Raw genomic sequence first — 18,696 nt, forward strand, 5'->3', positions numbered from 1 at the left:
GCCATACAGAGATTAAGAGCTTGGAGTCTGGAAGCAAACAGACTGAATTTAATCTGAATTCTGCAAACACACCAGCACTACCATTTATGCAAATTACCTAAATTTAGTTCTCAGTTTCCTCATCTGTAAAACTGGGGTAATGATATCACCTAACTCATTAAATTTGTGGGGTGTTAATGATTTTTAAGTGCTTGGGATATAGGAAATATGCAAGATACTATTATTATTATTATTATTATTAATTTTTAAAAGATTTATTTATTTTTTCATGAGAGACACAGAGAAGCAGAGACATAGGCAGAGAGAAAAGCAGGCTCCCCATGGGGAGCCCGATGTGGAACTCGATCCCAGGACCCTGGGATCACATCCTGAGCCAAAGGCAGATGCTCAACACTGAGCCACCCAGGCGCTCCTAATTATTATTAATGTTAATGAGGAATTATCACATGTTATTCTTTAGTCAATAGAGAGATCATTTCATAGGATAATGTTCCATATTTTAGTATTAGAACTTTCAAGGGATATTTTTACTTTGAGATTTCTTTTCAAAAGTATATTCCATTTACCCTGATAATTTTTGCTCACCAAGAATACCCAAGTGTGTACAGATGTTGGTGTCTGTATATGCTGTATGTCTGTGATTTGGTTGGAAGAGTCACAGGGGAAAAAACCCCACACTAACTGCTATTCGGAGACATGAGTGTAGAAAGGGATGGGGTAGAAAACCAAAAGGTTTTTAACACACTAAAATTATAATCGTGGTGATTATTTCTGATGGCATTACATCAAATTAGGTACTTGTTCAGGCCTAAGATGAAAATCTGTTTTTCTTCTATGAATTTTATGAGCTTGTTTAGGATCATTAAGTTTTTAATACTGTCAAGCTGGTTCAGATATTTTGTTGCACTTTTAACAAGCCACATTGTAGCCTTTTGTTGCCCTAACCTATTTTGTTTGCACTTTCAGAGCTCCTATGGATATGGTGACCTGTTCTCTGACACATGGAAAGCATTTACTGATTATGATGTTATACATTTGAAAACTTACGATTCCAAAAGGGTACTGGAAACTTTCCTGAAATGTCTGTAAATAACAATCATTACAAATGACTCACTCATCAAATGAATATTTAATATGAGTTTCTGTTAGCTATTACCATTGATTTGTGACTCGGTAGTTTCTTTTTTTATAACTGAATCGTTCTTAATTATTAACCATGTAGCGTTAAAAAAACTTTTTTCCTTTAGATTTTCCAAAATTATGAATTTCACTTGAGTGAAATAGTTTACTCTTGAAAATATTTCAATGCGAAAAAGAGATTAATTAAAATTTATTCTCTGTAATTATAAGTACTATTTTGATGTGGTGGAAATTGGGTCCTCTTACCTCATACAATACCTTCATTCTTAGGTATGTTTTAAAGAAGCTGTTTTTTCCTTACTCCCCCGGATGCGATACGGGTTGTTCTATAATACCCCTTTGGTAAGCATGTCTGTTGTTCATATTCATATTTGTACATTTATTTTTGATATATTTTTTTAAAGATTGATTTATTTTAGTCAGAAAAAGAAAGAGCACACAATTGGTGGGGAGGGGCAAAGGAAGAGGGAGAGAGAATCCTCAAGCAGACTCCCACTGAACGTGGAGCTGGATTCAGGGCTCGATCCTCGGACTGTGTCATCATGACTTCAACCAAAATCAAGAGTCCGCCAGTTAACTGACTGAGCCATCCAGGCATCCCTATTCTTGATAGGTTTTAAAAGAACGTGTATATATAACTTGAGAACATCTTAAATAGTAATGCACAATTATTCACTGTAATGTGAACTGTTGTTTTCATGTTAGATATCTGGCTGTCAAAACACTGGATTATTCAGAGCTTTTTCCCAGCATGTGCTACACAGACTGAACATCACACAGGAGGGACCCAAGGTAGGGAATCCCTTATGGGTTTTCTGATGCAGGCCTGACTTCTCACCCTCAATAAAAATCAGTGCCACCTTTTCAGAAAAAGAATCTGAAGACAGTGTTTTCTGGGTTAACAGTTTCTCACCTGAAGTGATCCGAATCAGATATCACCAACCTACGACAAATAAACTAAGGGACAGTGGAAATCTGTGCTATTTTTTTTCCCTTTTCCCTTTCCCTGTCTTTCCTCACGTCTCCTTGTTCTCCCCTCAATCTCCTCCTCAACCCACAAACCCCAGCCAAAAATTCCACCCAGCCAACCAAACAAGTGTAGTAAACAGGTTTTGTCTTCTGTGGCTAAAGTGGATGCATTTTCATTTCCTGAGAGAACTCTGGAGGAATTAGGCTCAAAACATAATAGTTCCCTTAATGTATCCTGATGGACTTTCATCCCTTGTGAGAATCACGTTTTAGGTTCTAGCATTCACTCATCTGTGCAGGCATATGCAGCATGATTTTGCCTTTTCCTTTTGACTACAGGACGGAAAAATCCGAGTCACCATACTTGCACGGAGCACAGAATACCGGAAAATCCTAAACCAAAATGAGGTTAGTTTTTGGTATGTGTTTTTAATATCATCATATTGAATTTAACTTCCTGTGACTGATGTATTTAATATTTTTATACATTGCATTAAATGCTTTGATTTGAAATTATTAGCTTTTAGAAAAGTTTGATGGCTATGCCCAGTTCATTTATTGGACTTCTACTGGGAGTCAGCAAACCACCAGTTGCCCAAACTAGCTTTACCTCACCATAAACATTCATCTCCCCCAACTCAGAGTGGAAACAGAGACAGAAGCTCTCTGAATTCTGCCTTTACTGCCATAGATTGCCAAACATTCTGCCTCTGGACAAACTAGCAGCAGAAATGCGAGAGTATTTCTATAGAGGGCTGGTGGATACAGTGATACGTGGTGATACAGTGGCCTCCAGAGGCTAAGTTGGAAGAGTCTCCATTTTTTTCCTGATTGTGTGTCTTAGGAACTATTCACCTGTCAGATTTTCAAATTCATTTTGATAACATCAACTCACACATTATACTTAAATAAGATCACCGTGCAAGGCCCCTGCCTAAAACAGCATGGCTGGAAGATGTTCTCACAATAGTATGATTGACTGCACAGAAGTGTATTAAGCACCTGCTATGTCCTGGGCCATATTTTAGGCCCTGGAGCTACAGTAGGGAACAGGATAAGTAAGGTCCCTGTGCTCATAGAGCTTATGCTCTCAAGGTATGACAGACAAGAAATAAGTAAGCTAGTCCCTAGGTGAGGTGATATCAGGTAGTGGGCAGTGCTACAAAGGAAGTAGAACAACATTTGTTGGGGCAGGAGATGCAGGAGGGAGGGGGAAGCAGTCAGGTAAGGTGTTTAAAGAGGTACTGTTGGGCAGAGACCCAGTCAAGAGGAAGCCAGCCAATGAGACTGCCTCTGGGGGGGAAGAAAATGGCCTATGGTGTCTAGAGCCTCAGGTGCTTCAGGAACGGAGAGGTCACCAGTGTGAAGGTAGCACAGTGGGAGAGGTGAAGATGACCCCATAGGGGTCAGAGAAGTCAGGCAGGGTGTGAGGAGGTCTCATATCTTTTTAGCCTCATAGGCCTACGTAAGAGGATGGGTGGGCTGGATTCCAGTGTGAGGGAAGCCACTGTGAAGTTTTCAGCAGGGTGTGGTAGGCAGAATCATGGGCCCCCAAAAGATGGCCACGTCCTAATCCCTAATCCTGGAACCTGTGACTAGGTTAGTTTACCAGGCAAAAGGATGATAAAGTTGCAGGTGAAATTCAGGTTGCCCATCAACTGGCCTGAAAATGGACAGATTAACCTGGATTTCCCAGGAGGGCCCAATAGATTCACAAATTGGGCATAAGCTGTCTCCACCAGAGATCTTTTGCCTCTGCCTGGAAAGCTCTTTGCTTAGCTGGATTCATTTCACCGACTGGATTTCAGTTCAGCACCTCCTCGAAAGTGAAAGAGGAAGAGGAAGACATGAGGATAGAAGCAGGGCCAGAAAGATGCCACATTCCTGTTTTTGTGGATAGAGAAAGGGCCCCAAGTCAAGGAGTGCAATGGCTTCTAGAAGCTGGAAACTGATTCTCCCCTAGAGCCCCCAGAAGGAGCAAAAAGCACAGCCCTGCAGACAACTGTCTGTCTCACTGTTGGACTGTTGTCCTGTAGAACAGTGAAAGGGTCAGTTGCATTCTTGTAAGCTGTGGAATCTGTGGAAATTTGTCATAACAGCTAGTAGAAAATGAATGCATGGGCAGAGACATGAACTGGCTTACTTATTTGTAAACTACTTTGGCTGCAAGAGTAGGAACAGGGGATTCACTTAGAGCTGTCACTGTGGCCCCGGTAAGAGTTTAGATGAAGATGGTGACAGCAGAGGTAACAGTAAGTGGATTCAAGATCTGTCTCGGAGATCGTGTTTAGGAGACTTCCTGTGGGGATATGCAGGTATACGTGAGGTCAGGTCAGGAAAGGTATTGAGAATTAGAGGTGAACTCCCAGGCTTTTAGCTTGAGCAGGTCAGTGGAACTAAGATGGGAAAAGCTCAGTAGGAGGGGACTGGGTGCAGGTTTGGATGGGTAAAATGATTTACACAGATTAATTTGGATGCCTGACAGGCTGATCAAAATTATGTAATTAGTGTCTTGAGATCCATATGGATTATGGAGGACATGAACATATGGTGTAATGAGACATTGATTGGAAGCTGTGGGTGGAAGAAATGAGCAGTGTGTGTCTATGTTTTAAAGACCTGAAAATAAAAATGTATCAAGTGATACAGTGTTGAGGTAGATGGATGGGAAGCCTCATGGACAGGCATATCAATAGTATATATTGGTGGAGGTATCACAAATTGAATGCTAATTATGGGCCAAACGTATTGCTGTATGTTCCCCATGCATGTTATCCAACGCTTCCAGCAAACCTATGAGGTGTGTATTTTATCATTACACTCTGTTTTAGACAAGAACACTGAGGTTTAGAGGTTTAAAAACTTGCTTAAAGTCACCCAGCTAGTAAGCAGAATAATGGGAGGTGAGCCAGGGTCGTCAGGGGCTGAGCCTACTTCTTAACCAGAGAGCTCTACTGCTCCAACACAAATAAATGTGAGAGGAGGCTGACCCACCTTAGTTCCCAGTCCATCAAGAAGGCCAAGGAGCAGCATCAAACCACTGGAAAGCAGTCCAGCAAAAAGGGGTAGTGCCAGTAGGTGATGCAGCCACTGATGTGTTCGCATCTGGTCACACAGATTGTGCAAACGATGTTGCCCACAGGTGAGATTTGGCAATTTGGATCTGAAATCTGAGCCAGAGAGCACCCATTGGCATCACTTGAAAAGGCAGCTACCAAGCAGAGAAGAAAGCACCTTCGACTGTACCTTGTTTCGTGAATAAATAATAAAACCCAGATGCTCTCATTAAAATGACATTTCCTGCAATCCTGCCCAACCTCAAGGTTGGATAGTCACATCAGAGGGCTGTGGCCACTTCCACAGTGTGACTAAAAATTGTAGAAAAGAGCCTGTTTGCTCGGGGACCCTCTGAAACAAGAGATTCTTTTTATGTGGGCCCATCTCATTACAAGGCCAGGGCTCATGCACTGGGATTAATTCACTCCTGGAAAATGGAATTCTAACCTATCCTTGCTCCTTCAACTCCTTGACATAAGCAGCATCTTCATGGGAGTTTGGGGGCTGTCTAGAGAGAGAAACTTCCATTCTATGACTGTGTATATGTCTGTAACAGGGGAGGGGATGGGATGGAAGTCCCTGCCTATTGCTTTTTATAAATGGGTGAGTTTAGGGCACTGACTAAAAACACAGGTTCTGGAGTCAGATGACCTAGATTTAATTTTGGCTTTGCCCTTTGCTAGCTACAAGATCCTGGGAAAGTTCCTTAACATCTCTAAGCCTCCATTGTATCATTAAAAATAAGCATATGCGGGGGTAGGGGTGGGGTACACCTGAGAGGCTCAGTCAGGTAAGCATCCGACTCTTAGTTTCGGCTCAGGTCATGATCTCAGATATTGAGATTGAGCCCCATGTAGGGCTCCCTGCTCTCAGCTCAGAGTCTGCTTGAGATTCTCTCCGCCCACCTCCCCCACCCCCACTCACATGCATGGCTCACTCTCTCTCTCTCTCAAATAAATAAATTAATTAAATGTAAAAAAAAAAAGTAGACATATGGGGATCCCTGAGGCTGGCTCAGTTGGAGGAGCATATGACTTGATCTCTGGGTTGTGAGTTTGAGCCCCACATTGGCCATAGAGATAATTTCAGATTTTTAAATCTTAAAAAATAATAGGCGTAATAATAATAATATTGACTTGGTGGGAGACTCATGTGAGGATTAAGTGACAAACACCTAAAGCACTGGGCATTTCCCCCATAATTGAAGTGACACTTTGTTACCGTTGCAGTCCTATAGTGTACAAGCATGGGCAACAGGATAAAGGAGCAAAACTTTCTGAATAGCAGCGACCCACAGTGTTGGGTTAAGATGGTTAATTGTGATGGACATAGAGAACCATGGCTGTATTTCTGATACTAGGTTAATTGTGCTTTGTTGCTTTCTGTTTGCTAAAAGAATAATTATTTTTCTGTGTAGAACTATTGAAAACATTTTTCTGCCAAGAATTTAGTGTTTTCAGAGGATAAAGTTGAGAGCACAAGTAGTTGTCTGAAGTGAGATAATGGATAGGGAGAGAACTCTTAACGTAAAGTCTGGAACAAGGTAGGTACCTAGCAAATTTATGTTAGAAACTTGAGGGAATAAGTAGTAAGTAGTGATAATAGCAGCTAACACCTAGTGGCCTCTGTGCTGAGCAGGAATTGTCTGCTTTCAGCCTGAGTGACAACCTGGTGTAGAGAGGGGGTGTTGGGGGGAATGGGTTTTAGGGAGGTTGTGTGACCGAGGGTTGGAATCTGCATATGAACTCAGTTAAAGATTAAGATGGTAGACCTAAATGATAAGTATGTTCTGAAAAATGTTTTGTATGAAAATAAGAAATTTTCAGACTCAAAGGAAAATAAAAGAGAAGGAAGGAAAAGAAACTCTGTGTGTTTTTTTTCCCCCTAGCTGGTAAACGCACTGAAAACGGTATCTACACTTGAGGTTCAGATTGTCGATTACAAATATAAGTAAGTAACATCCCACTCTTGGGCAGACACTGTCGTCTTTTGCTTGGATGAGTTAATAGGGGATCAATAGGGTTTTTTCAAATGGTTGCTGTTGACACTGATAGACCCGGGTGTGTGTTGGGGGGGGGGGGGACGGACAAGCAGATGCATCAGTGAGGGAAGGGACCAGGTGGGGGCCCTGGAAGGTGAGGACCCTGGGCACATAGGGGTGGTTGCTCTTCACCTGTGTGGGGTCTGGTATTCTGGTATACCACCTCATTGTTCAAGAGAAGTGATAAATCCATATTTCTTTTTTTTTAATCTGCATTTTCATTAGAAATTTTTGAATTTTTAAAATTTGGCCTAAGGGGGGAAGGTGCCAGGGTGGTGTAGTCAGGAAAGCATCTGACTTGGCTTCAGCTCAGGTCATGATTTCAGGGTCCTAAGATCAAGCCTCACATTGGGCTCCACGCTCAGCACAGAGTCTGCTTGAGATTCTCTCTCCCCTCTTCCTCTGTCCCTTTCCCATGTCATACTCTCTTTCTCTCTCTCTCAATAATAAATAAATCTTTTATAAAAAAAAAGGTGGCAACTAATCCTGAATTTTGAAAAAAAAAGATAATCCTGGCCTCATTTGTCCTGCTAGTTTGCTGAGTTTCAACTCCTGACTTAAAATTAGTTACATGGGAATAATTTGAGGGTCATAGAGTAATATGAGGTTTCTAAAAATATTGCAAAGTGTTTGTATTTCTTTTCAAACTCTGACACAAGCAAAGGGCTTAAAAAGACTGAATATGCCTAACATTTCTTGTGTAGGTAAGCCCTGTTGATATTAAAACAATACTGTAAAATAATACCTGTTCCTGGTTGAAAAAGTCAAGCAGTTTAGGAAAAAACTCAAAAGGAAAGGAGACAACGTTTCTTTCCTCCACTTGCCCGCCCACAGTCATTGTCTTGTTCTCCAAATATAACACTATGAACAGTTTCTATGTCAAAAAAGAAAAAGTAAAAAAGAAAAATAAAAAAAAAGAAATAGTATACATATACACATATACTAGCATATGGGTATCTATTATAGACGGACTAGAATTTAACAGTAGGAGGGCCGTGTAGCTGGCTCAGTTGGCAGAGCATGTGACTCTAGATCTCAGGGTTGTGAGTTCAAGCCCCACACTGGGTATGGAGCCTACTTCAAAAAAAAAAAAAAGAACTTAACTGTAAGCAGGGGAGTTCGCACCTTACTCATCATGCATCCACTCATTTATCCAATAAGTCTTTATCGTGTACCTGCCATGAGCTGGTCACAGGCTTTGAAGTAGGAATTAGTTACGGAGGGCGGCATGGCTCTGGTCTTGAGGACCAGAGAGACCGAATACAAATAAACAGCAATCATGAGAACGGTTACCATTTGTTGAGACTTACTGGTATGCTTTATCTCATCTCCCTCTCCCTCCAGTTTTATAAGGGTGGCAAAACTATTCCTGTCTTACTAATTACACTGTGCAGTGGTGGCTACCATCATCGCCACAGGAAGACATGGAGGAAGAAGCGGCCCCGATGTCAGGCTGACAGATCTGGGGATGGGGTGCACCTCAAAGGCTCTGGTGTTGACTGGTTTTTGAGGATATGTAGGATTCCCCAGATGAAGGAGGAATGACAATAAATTCAGACGTTGCCAATCTGAGGGATAGAGTAGATGGAGCCTTCCCTCCTTATCCTCAGACGTTGTCCCCAGGTGGTGACTCCAGGGTTATATCTATCTGGGCACGTACCCATCCTTCCCCTGGCATCGGTTGGCATTCCTGGAGAAACCAGGGCATGTGTACCTCGTGTAAGACGTCCGTAATACTGCCCCCTGTCTTCCTTTCCCTATGTGGGGTGTGGGGTTTCCATTGTACTTCAAGAGGAAGCTCTTAAAGAGGGGGAACTGAGGGGTGCCTGGGTGGCTCAGTCGGTTAGGTGTCCGATTCTTAATTTCAGCTCAGGTCACGATCTCAGGCCATGAGATTGAGCCCAGCGTTGGGCCTTGTGCTCAGCATGGGGTCTGCTTTTCTGTCCCCCTCTGCTCTTTCTCCTGTTTGTTTGCTCTCTCTGTCTCTTTCAAAAAATAAAGTCTCTTTAAAAAAAATAGGGGAGAAGCTGGGAATTCACATTCTTTTCTTAAATCCAAAATAATCTTGGTCATTTTTTTTTCCTTTGGGTAAACAGGACTGGGAGATCTAATTCCATTCAATGTATTCATAGGGTTATACTTAACTCCGGCGTTTCTTGTCAGCCATTTCAGTGGACTTTTTTGACATTGATTTTCTGTTCAGAGTTTGCATGTCTTTTAGGGTCTTGTATTTAGATGGTACTTTTACAATCTTAATGTGCATAAAATTGTGGATTAGTCTGTTGCAAAGGCAGGACAATGCCCTGGTGGTGTCTGAGCTAATTTTAGGTATACCCAGATGGCATTGAATAAACTCCAGTCACACAGGGAGAATTTATTTTATTTTTAAAAATCCTTTTATTATCTTAAAGAACTAGGCTTCAGCTTGATGCCCCTATATTATAACATCTCTCTAGTGCCTGCTCATTTCCCTTTTTTTCATAAAGAAAAAGAGCAGGCCTCAGGTTCAGAGCTTTGCCTTGCTGTGGATCTTCTTAGATTTGATTCTTTTTCCTTTGATTATATTTGTTTTTACAATTTTGTTTGTCCTGTATTGCTGGCTTTTCATTTAAGACAGCTCTAAAAGTTTCCTTTTAAAATAAATGCATTTAGGGGTACCTGGCAGGGTAGAGCTTGCAACTGTTGATGTCAACTGTTGAACTCACGTTCAAACCCCACGTTGTATGGAGATGACTTAAAAATAAAATCTTAAAAAAATGAAATACCTGCATTTAAGTTTATTTTTTTTTTATTTTTATTTATTTATGATAGTCACACACACACACACAGAGAGAGAGAGAGACAGAGAGACAGAGAGACAGAGACACAGGCAGAGGGAGAAGCAGGCTCCATGCACCGGGAGCCCGATGTGGGATTCGATCCCGGGTCTCCAGGATCGCACCCTGGGCCAAAGGCAGGCACCAAACCGCTGCGCCACCCAGGGATCCCTGCATTTAAGTTTAAAACAAAGTGAGCTAACTCAGAAATAATGTTAAGTTATTGAATAATTATTAATTACTGGAACAGGCTTTAAATTGGCAAAAAGTCATAGTGGAATATGATTTAAATTGGGAACGGCACTTGTATAAATATTGTTGACCATGAGTCATGAGCTAAGTCATCTTAACAGTTTCTCTCTTCTCCCCATCTGTCTTTTGTTGTTCTATATGCTCACAGGGAACTTGGGTTTTTAGATCAGCTGAGGATCACTCACAACACGGACATATTTATTGGAATGCATGGAGCTGGTCTTACCCACTTACTTTTTCTTCCAGACTGGGCTGCCGTATTTGAACTGTAAGTGTTTGGAGACAGTGTTAAGGTGGCGAATGATGCTTTTAATGCCTGCCAAGACTGTCATTCAGAGCTTCAAAAGGCGTAATATTTAATCACTACAGGAAAGTCACATCATATAAGCTTCTAGAAAGGAAACAGCAAGCAAATACCCCTTTCCCCCCATCTCAGTATGATGTGGGAGATGTGAGTCTGTGACTTCCGTCCTCAGAGCTCGTTCTTGTTTGCCTCTCAGACGGTGACTGTCTCTCTGCCCTCTGTGTCATTATTATGGTAAAAGGGAGCCTGTATGTTGCCGACCTGTGTTCATGGCAGCAGTGTTCACAATAGCCAATGTGGAAGCCACCCAAATGTCCATCAGCAGATGAACGGATAAGCAAAATATGGAATGTGGGTATATGGACATGCCTCTGCATTGTTCAGCCTAAAAAAGGAAGGGAATCCTGTCACATGCTACAACATGAATGAACCCTGAGGACATTATGTTAAGTGAAATAAGCCACTGACAAAATGACATAACACTGTGTGATTTTGCATGTGTGAGGTGCCCAGAGTCGTCCGGTTCCTAGAGATAGTGTGTAGAGTGGTGGTTGCCAGGGGCCCTTGGTGTGGGGATGAAAATGAAGAAGAAGAGTTCATGTGTGTGGAACAGAATTACAGTTTTGCAAGATGGGGAATTTCTGGAGATTGGCTGCACCATGTGAATACACGTAACACTACTGAACTGTGCACTTAAAAATGAACAAGATGGTAAATTTGATGTGTTTTCTACCACATTAAAAAATGAGAGTTCGGGGCACCTGGGTGACTCAGTTGGTTAAGCGTTTACCTTCATCTCAGGTCATCATCCCAGAGTCCTGGGATCAAGTCCCACATCGGGCTCCCTGCTCAGCAGGGAGTCTGCTTCTCCCTCTGCCTCTCCCCCGACCCCACGCATATGTCTGCTCTTTCTCTCAAGTAAATAAATAAAATCTTAAAAAAAAAAAGTTCAAGAACCCGTATGTGTCTCAGAAAGAGCTCTAAAACATAAGATGGCCACTTTGCCTTAAGCTCACTAATTTCATCCACAGCTAAACTGAGGCTTCAAGGTGAACACGATCTTTCTGGCATGCTCCATGAACTGGGTGGGTGGTGGAGACATGGCCTCCTCCCCCTTGGCTACTTCTGCACTGGACACTAAGCCTCATCTTTAGTTCTGGATGTGCCAACAGCAGTTACTGTTACCTCATTTCTCTCTTTGTGTCTAAACACCTATATTTTATGGTATCATTTTATTTTTATTTTATTTTTTCAAAGATTTTATTTATTCATGAGAGACACACAGAAAGAGGCAGAGACATAAGCAGAGGGAGAAGCAGGCTCCCTGTGGGAAGCCTGATGCAGAACCTGATCCCAGGACCCAGGGATCATGCCCTGAGCCGAAGTAGATGCTCAACCACTGAGCCACCCAGGTGTCCCTCTGGTATCATTTTAAAAACAACTTCACTAGGTATATAAATGGGAAATGATTTAGAGAAAAAGTTGTGAACTTCCAACATTCTGCGAAAATATTTGAAATACACATATGTTCGAGAAATGGCCAAATAGTTATGGATTCTATCTCAGTGCATCATTTCTCCCAGAGGGAGGCAAAGGAAGGAAGGGAGAGAGGGAAGAAGGAAAGAGGTATATTGATAACCCTTAGGCCATAGAGCTCAGCAGACCTGGGTTCAACTATTTGTACTTCCCTAGCTTTGTGCCCTTGGATGTGGTGCCTCCCCCTCTACACACAAGTCCGTGTCCATGTGTGTGTAGACTGGGTATTAGGAGATAATACCAAGTTCACAGGCGGTCAGCCCTATTGATAAACTTCATTTCCCTCCATTCCTTGATCCCATTTGGTTTTTTGAAGTTAAGGTAGCTTAGTTACGAGGAGCTTTAAAAAATAATCTCCATCTATCTCGTGTAGTAGTTACACAACCTTTCACAGGAACACACTTGAGAGGTGCGTTATCTCCCAGAGAAGTGTTGATTTGGCCAAACCCCTGGCCACAAATCTCGTGTGGGTGACCTTGCATCCTTAGGTACAACTGTGAAGATGAGCGCTGTTACTTGGACCTGGCCAGGCTGAGAGGCGTCCACTATATCACTTGGCGAAGACAGAACAAAGTCTTTCCTCAGGATAAGGTAAAGTTCAATGACTAAACTCACCTTGTTTTGCTTTTTTTGTTTTCCTTTTCACCTCATTTTGCCTTTTAATTGGTTTAAAGTATTTAATTAGTGTGAAAAAGTACCACTAAACTTTGTTCCAAAGATAAACTGTTCTTCTCTGGAACGATGAGTTGTATTTTATATTTGCAAGTTGAGGTAAAAGGGAAATTCAACACTCCATATCTTTATGTTGAGAAGACAACTTTGGGAAATTTGGGCCTAGGAAGATCTATTAAATTATATATAGGAGGGATCAGCAAACTATAGACCAGTAGGCCAAATCTGGCCCACCACTGTTTTTATGAATAAAGTTTTATTGGGACACTTGCCTTTGCCAAAGTAAAATAATTTTATTTTACTGAAACCCCTGAAAACCATGGCCTCAGTGACTTACATATTTATGTTTTGGTTTGTTTTCTCAGGGCCACCACCCAACTTTGGGGGAACATCCGAAATTTACCAACTACTCTTTCGATGTAGAAGAATTCATGTACCTCGTCCTTCAGGCTGCAGACCACGTATTACAACACCCAAAGTGGCCATTTAAGAAAAAACGTGATGAGCTATAAATGTGCTGAATCTGTTTGCAAAAGTCTATTTGTTTAAACATTCCACCACTCAGACTCCCAGTTAAATCAGTAAAACACCTTGTTATTTCCTAGCCCCAAATTACCTTTTCTATGCCAAAACATGCCTTCAGGATAGTACTGAAGTGTTTTAGAGTCTTTAACTGTTTCCTATGATTTTTGTGTCATAACTATTTATCAAGATACTATTTTTGCACTGAAAACTACTACTCTTTATAGTTCAAAAATAAGGCATAGGCTCACTTAGTACATTTGAGCTTCTTAGATATACCAAAATTTTCACCTTTCTTGGCTTTAGAATTTGTAAATGTTTTTGTACGATACCATGGGATTATAATTCTAGAGGCTTCCAACTTGTTTGTGTTATATTTGAGTAAATTCACAGAAGCTTTTTTATTTGCCAAAATCTGTTCATAACAGTGTATGTGGTAGGAAAGGAAAATATATAACACATACACGCACACAGTGTTATGATTCTCAGTACCAAGCTATAGGTAGCCTACTCCATGTTAGAGATCAAACAATATTATAAACATCTGTTTTACCCTCTCAGAGTCCAAACTAACTTCCACAGAATTCTCTGCTGTATCTGCTTAGTGAACTCCAGGTTATATGCACCAAGAATCTGTATAAACCATGCTGCTGCATTAATTTATACTAACGTATTTCATATGCAAATAGTGTTTTCCGAAAATGTAGCAACTACATATGATAAAAACAAATCAGAACATCCGTTAGGACTTCTTTGGATACCTTCTAGCTGGTTTCCACTCATTCCATCTTTGTCCTGGAGAGCATTTATGTTGAATTGATGTACCAAAGGGTCGTTTTCAGTGTGCATGGATCTGTGACTGCATACAGATGTGTATATGCATCTACCTCTTTTAGCATGGAAGTATTCCCCTTTGAGTTTGCAGACTTCAAGTTAGCTACATGAAGAGAGTTTTCCCTTGTCAAAAATAAAGACCAGAAAAAAAAAAAAGTAAAGACACCTGTGAATTATCCATTTCAAAATGAAAAGCCATGAGAAAGTGCCATTGATTACAAAGGATATCTGAAATGCAGACTGACTCTTTAGGATTAATTTCTCACTGTTTATGAACTTTCAATGCAGGGGTCAGAAACCATGGATTTCATTTGCTGCAAAATGTGGAGTTTACATTTTATTAACACTTGAGAAATCTAATTTAGAGATGAATGACTTCTGTTTTTTCAAGTACAGGATTAGCAGAGCTGAGAATTTGAAAAAGAAAAAAACCATTTTAGCATTGCAAGAGAAAGAGAGAGGGAGTGTGTGCAACAGAGAAGGAACTTGAGAAACCCAATCGATTTGTTTTTTGGACCTTTACAGAACAAGTTCACTGACTCCTGCTTTAAAGGATTATGAACAGTCCTCAGAGTTTAGGAATATTTATTAAAATCTCTGTAAAGAAAGTAGTGAATCACTGTAGTAATAGCTTTGATTTGGGTGTTAAAATTGCGTAAAAAGAATTACAACATATGAATTTTTAAATGACTGGTATGGCTGCTCTTTGTACAAAGTAGTGAGTAACCACTGGGAAACGATTTCTCTTGAAAGGCATTGCAAAGGCAGCATTGCACTTTTCGTCAGAGAGGTATAAACATCCCAGGAAAGTATCTGAAAAAACTATTAATGTCTATATTCTTACCTCATCTTAAGAAGTATGTAGAAATGCAATTCTGTAGACAGGAAGAATTTCAGAAATTGAGGACAATTTCATAATACACCTGTTATATTTAAATATTTTGCATTTACAGAAAGAATGCTTTTTATATAAATGAGTACATTTGACACTTTGGAATTTTATTAGACTTTTTATATGGGAGGAAAAGATCTTTAAATGGTTATAAAATTAAATGTAACGAGTTTTTTTTTATTAAGTCTTGAGATGCATTTCATTGTTTGTACATTTTGGGTATGGCTTTGGAATAAATCTTTTTATATATTTTATTTGAATACCAGAACAATTTTTAAGGTTTGTGTGTGTGTGTGTGTGTGTGTGTGTGTGTGTGTCTGATGGTTACATACTTTTTGGCAATCTGGTAGCTTTATTTTATTTTATTGTTAAGATTTTTCTTAACATGAGAGACATACAAAGAGGCAGAGACATAGGCAGAGGAAGAAGCAGGCTCCCTGTGGGGGGCCTGATGCAGGACTTGATCCCAGGACCTCAGAATCACAGCCTTAGCCAAAGGCAGATGCTCAACCACTGAGCCACCCAGATGCCCCTATAGATGATAAAAATGGAGTAGCTCCCTGATGAATTTATTTTCAGCAAAAATTATGCCTTGCATTTATTTAGCAGCTTATTATATGGTGCTTTCACATGTAATAGTGTATAATTTTTATAAATGACATAAAAATTATTCTCCTTTTTCATATAAAAAAAATCAGATGCTGTTTAAGGGACTTCCTTAAAGGTCACAGTCCTTCTGGTTCCACATCCATAGTCTTCCATTGTGTTACTCACTTGTTCCATAAATATCGAGTAACTACTGTGTACCAGCTACTGTTGCAGGTTCTGGGAATACAGCAGTGAAAAGAACAGAAAAATGTTCTTGCCCTCATGGAGCTTGCTTTCTGGAGGAAGAGACAGACACAAAACAATAGAAATAAGTAAAATATACTATGTTCCAGGTGCTGGTACATGCTATAGAGACAACGAAAGCAGGAGCAAGGGATGTGGATTCCTGGGGTGAGGTGGAGTCAAGTGCACCTAAGCAGAGGTTGAAGGAATTCCTCCATGATGTAACATTTGAGTTAAGTTTTGGAGTAGGCAACTGAGAAACAGTGGCAGATAATTGGGCAAAGAACATTCCAAGAAAATAAAACAGTACATGCAAGGCCCTGAGGCAGGAGCATGCCTAACATATTTGAGGAAAAGCAAGGAATTTTTGAACTTTATAGTTTATATAAAGTTCAGTTTATTTTGAACTTTATAGTTTTAATTTTGAACTTTATAGTTCAGTACAGCTGGAGTGATCCAGGGTTGGAGGAGTAGGAGATGACAGTATCTGGGAGGGCTGCGGGTGGCAAGACTCTGGCCTTTGGGTTCTGATAAAATGGGAATTGTTGAATTGCAGGAAGGAGTAATGATCTGACATTAAACAGGGGAACTCTAGCTATTGAACGGACCACAGAGGGATCCCTGAGGTGTTCTCTGGGAAACAGACTCTGGGATGGAGAGGTGTATACAGGGTACTTCGTATTGTCGAAGGCTATGTGGACCTTATGTGATCTTTTATTTGTTGGTCCCCACTCAAGCTTTAAAAAATGTAAAAACCATTCTTTAGATGTTTAAACAGAGAGCAAAGAGGTTAAGTAACTTACTCAGAGCTACGCGGCTAGGAAGTAACAGATTGGGTATAGGACTTTCTCTGTGAAGTTTATTTTTTAAAAAAGATTTTGTTTATTCATGAGAGACACAGAGAGAGGCAGAGACACAGCAGAGGGAGAAGCAGGCTCCCTGCCAGGAGCCCAACATGGGACTCCATCCTGGGACCCCAGGATCAGGCCCTGGGCTGAAGGCAGCGCTAAATTGCTGAGCCACCAGGGCTGCCCCTGTGAACAATTTAAACAAGAAAGTTTGCAGGTAATGAAGGAAGGAAGAGAGGGAGGGAGGAAGGGAAGGAGAAGGGAGGAAAAAGAAGAGAAAAAGGTTAGTTGGGAAATAGAGAAAAGAGAAAACACTCCTGAAGTTAGGCCCCTTCTTGTGGTTACAATATAGTTTTCTTCAAAACATAGTCCATGGAGAGAGAATTTGGAAAATACGTGCTTTTTCGAAACTAGGAGCATTTAAGCAAATCAACTCAGGTATGGTTGCCTTAGGTTTCAAATAACCTATTCCCAACCAGGGACCGTTGCCAGACACTCTAATACCTTTCTTCTCTTTTAGCTTATTGGGGCATGTCAGAAGATGTCGTAAGCATTCTTGTCATAGAAGAAGAGGCTTAGACCAGTGCACAGGTTGCGTGGGCCTCGCCTTGGACGGCAATGCACACTTTGTCCACGAGGTGGCAGTCAAGCCCTTCCAAAGTGGCCTCTTTGAGGCCTGAGGCCCCCCTGTCTTCGTCTCTTTGTAGATTCCAGACACCTGAGGGCCAGGAGTTAAGACCTTGCTTCTGCGTAGTGATGGATCTTTGCTCCATTCCTGATTTGACGGAAAGTGGGGAAATTTTCACAGCAGTTTCACACGTACGTGTGAAATTTCTTAGTTGCAGCCAGCACCTGAATCCTGTGCGATAACTCCCGATCATCTTGTACTAAAAGCATTTGGCCCCGTGAAGATGATGTCTAGTGACAGAAGCTGTTAGTGCAATGCGTTCTCAATGATGTGCACAGGGGTGTACTTGGGACATGAGCTCTATTTTAGGGTCTAGCATATTAGCTTGTCAATTCTTTTCAGGGGCTAATTTCTTTCTTGTATAGGCTTTATGGGTTATCATATATGTAATTGCTGTTATGGTTTCATTTGAGCAGAGCCAGACTGCAAGCAAAGGAGTCCCTTGAAGGCTGCACATGGAAGGCTAGTGGGACATTGATTAAACAGGGCTTTCAGCATAAACAAAAAGAGTCTTGACAGTCGTGTCTTGATGTGGGTGTGACTTAATGGCGATTCTCAAAGTATTGAGTATCCTTTATTTTTTGCAACCTTGGGTTGCAGGTTTTGGGGGGTGCCTTGCCGAGAGGGACCTTGGAGGTCCTTCATGGCATTTGTTCATTCCACAGTGGTCTGTTGACTGCCCACCAGTAAAAGCAGTAGTAGCAGACCTAGAAAGGTGGGTTCCTCGAAGAGGCAAGTTGTGTGCACTGAAGGACTCAGACATAGGAGTCAGAGACACTGACTTCTCAGCCTTGCGACACATAAGCTCCGTGATCATGTCACCTAGCCACATGGAACTTCAATTTTCTTACTTATGAATTGGTAGTCATATCTATCAAGCCGAGTAGATTTAAGGATAACATTTTATTTATTTATTTATTTATTTATTTATTTATTTATTTATTTATTTATTCATGAGAGACAGAGAGAGAGAGGCAGAGACACAGGCAGAGGGAGAAGCAGACTCCATGCAGGGAGCCCGACGTGGGACTCCTGGGTCTCCAGGATCAGGCCCTGGGCTGAAGGCGGCGCTAAACCGCTGAGCCACCCGGGCTGCCCAAGGATACCATTTTAAAAATGCAGCCACACTTGTTTTGTCTCTGGCACCATAGGATATAGAGAATAGAATAATCACATTAAATGTGATTATTGTACTATGACATATAAAACTATTATTATTTAGAGCTCTAGCATCTGGGGAAACTTTATATTCTGATCTCCAAGCCTTTCCCCAGACCTAGTATATTATAATCTG

At 41.1% G+C, this 18,696-nt stretch overlaps 1 protein-coding gene across 3 annotated transcripts in view; it reads left to right on the forward strand.

The window, feature by feature from the left end:
• Positions 1-15,295, forward strand: part of EOGT (EGF domain specific O-linked N-acetylglucosamine transferase) — a 36,113-nt gene extending 20,818 nt beyond the window's left edge. For all 3 annotated transcript variants that reach the window (XM_072720493.1, XM_072720494.1, XM_072720495.1), the window contains exons 10-17: positions 967-1,059; positions 1,411-1,482; positions 1,846-1,932; positions 2,449-2,517; positions 7,055-7,116; positions 10,424-10,543; positions 12,604-12,706; positions 13,153-15,295. In XM_072720493.1, the coding sequence (XP_072576594.1) occupies positions 967-1,059; positions 1,411-1,482; positions 1,846-1,932; positions 2,449-2,517; positions 7,055-7,116; positions 10,424-10,543; positions 12,604-12,706; positions 13,153-13,299 (753 nt within the window). In that variant the 3' untranslated portion in view covers positions 13,300-15,295. The remainder of the gene's footprint in view (positions 1-966; positions 1,060-1,410; positions 1,483-1,845; positions 1,933-2,448; positions 2,518-7,054; positions 7,117-10,423; positions 10,544-12,603; positions 12,707-13,152) is intronic.
• Positions 15,296-18,696: the final 3,401 nt, after the last annotated feature.

Source organism: Vulpes vulpes, chromosome 9, assembly GCF_048418805.1.
Source record: "Vulpes vulpes isolate BD-2025 chromosome 9, VulVul3, whole genome shotgun sequence".
NCBI classification, from domain to species: domain Eukaryota; kingdom Metazoa; phylum Chordata; class Mammalia; order Carnivora; family Canidae; genus Vulpes; species Vulpes vulpes.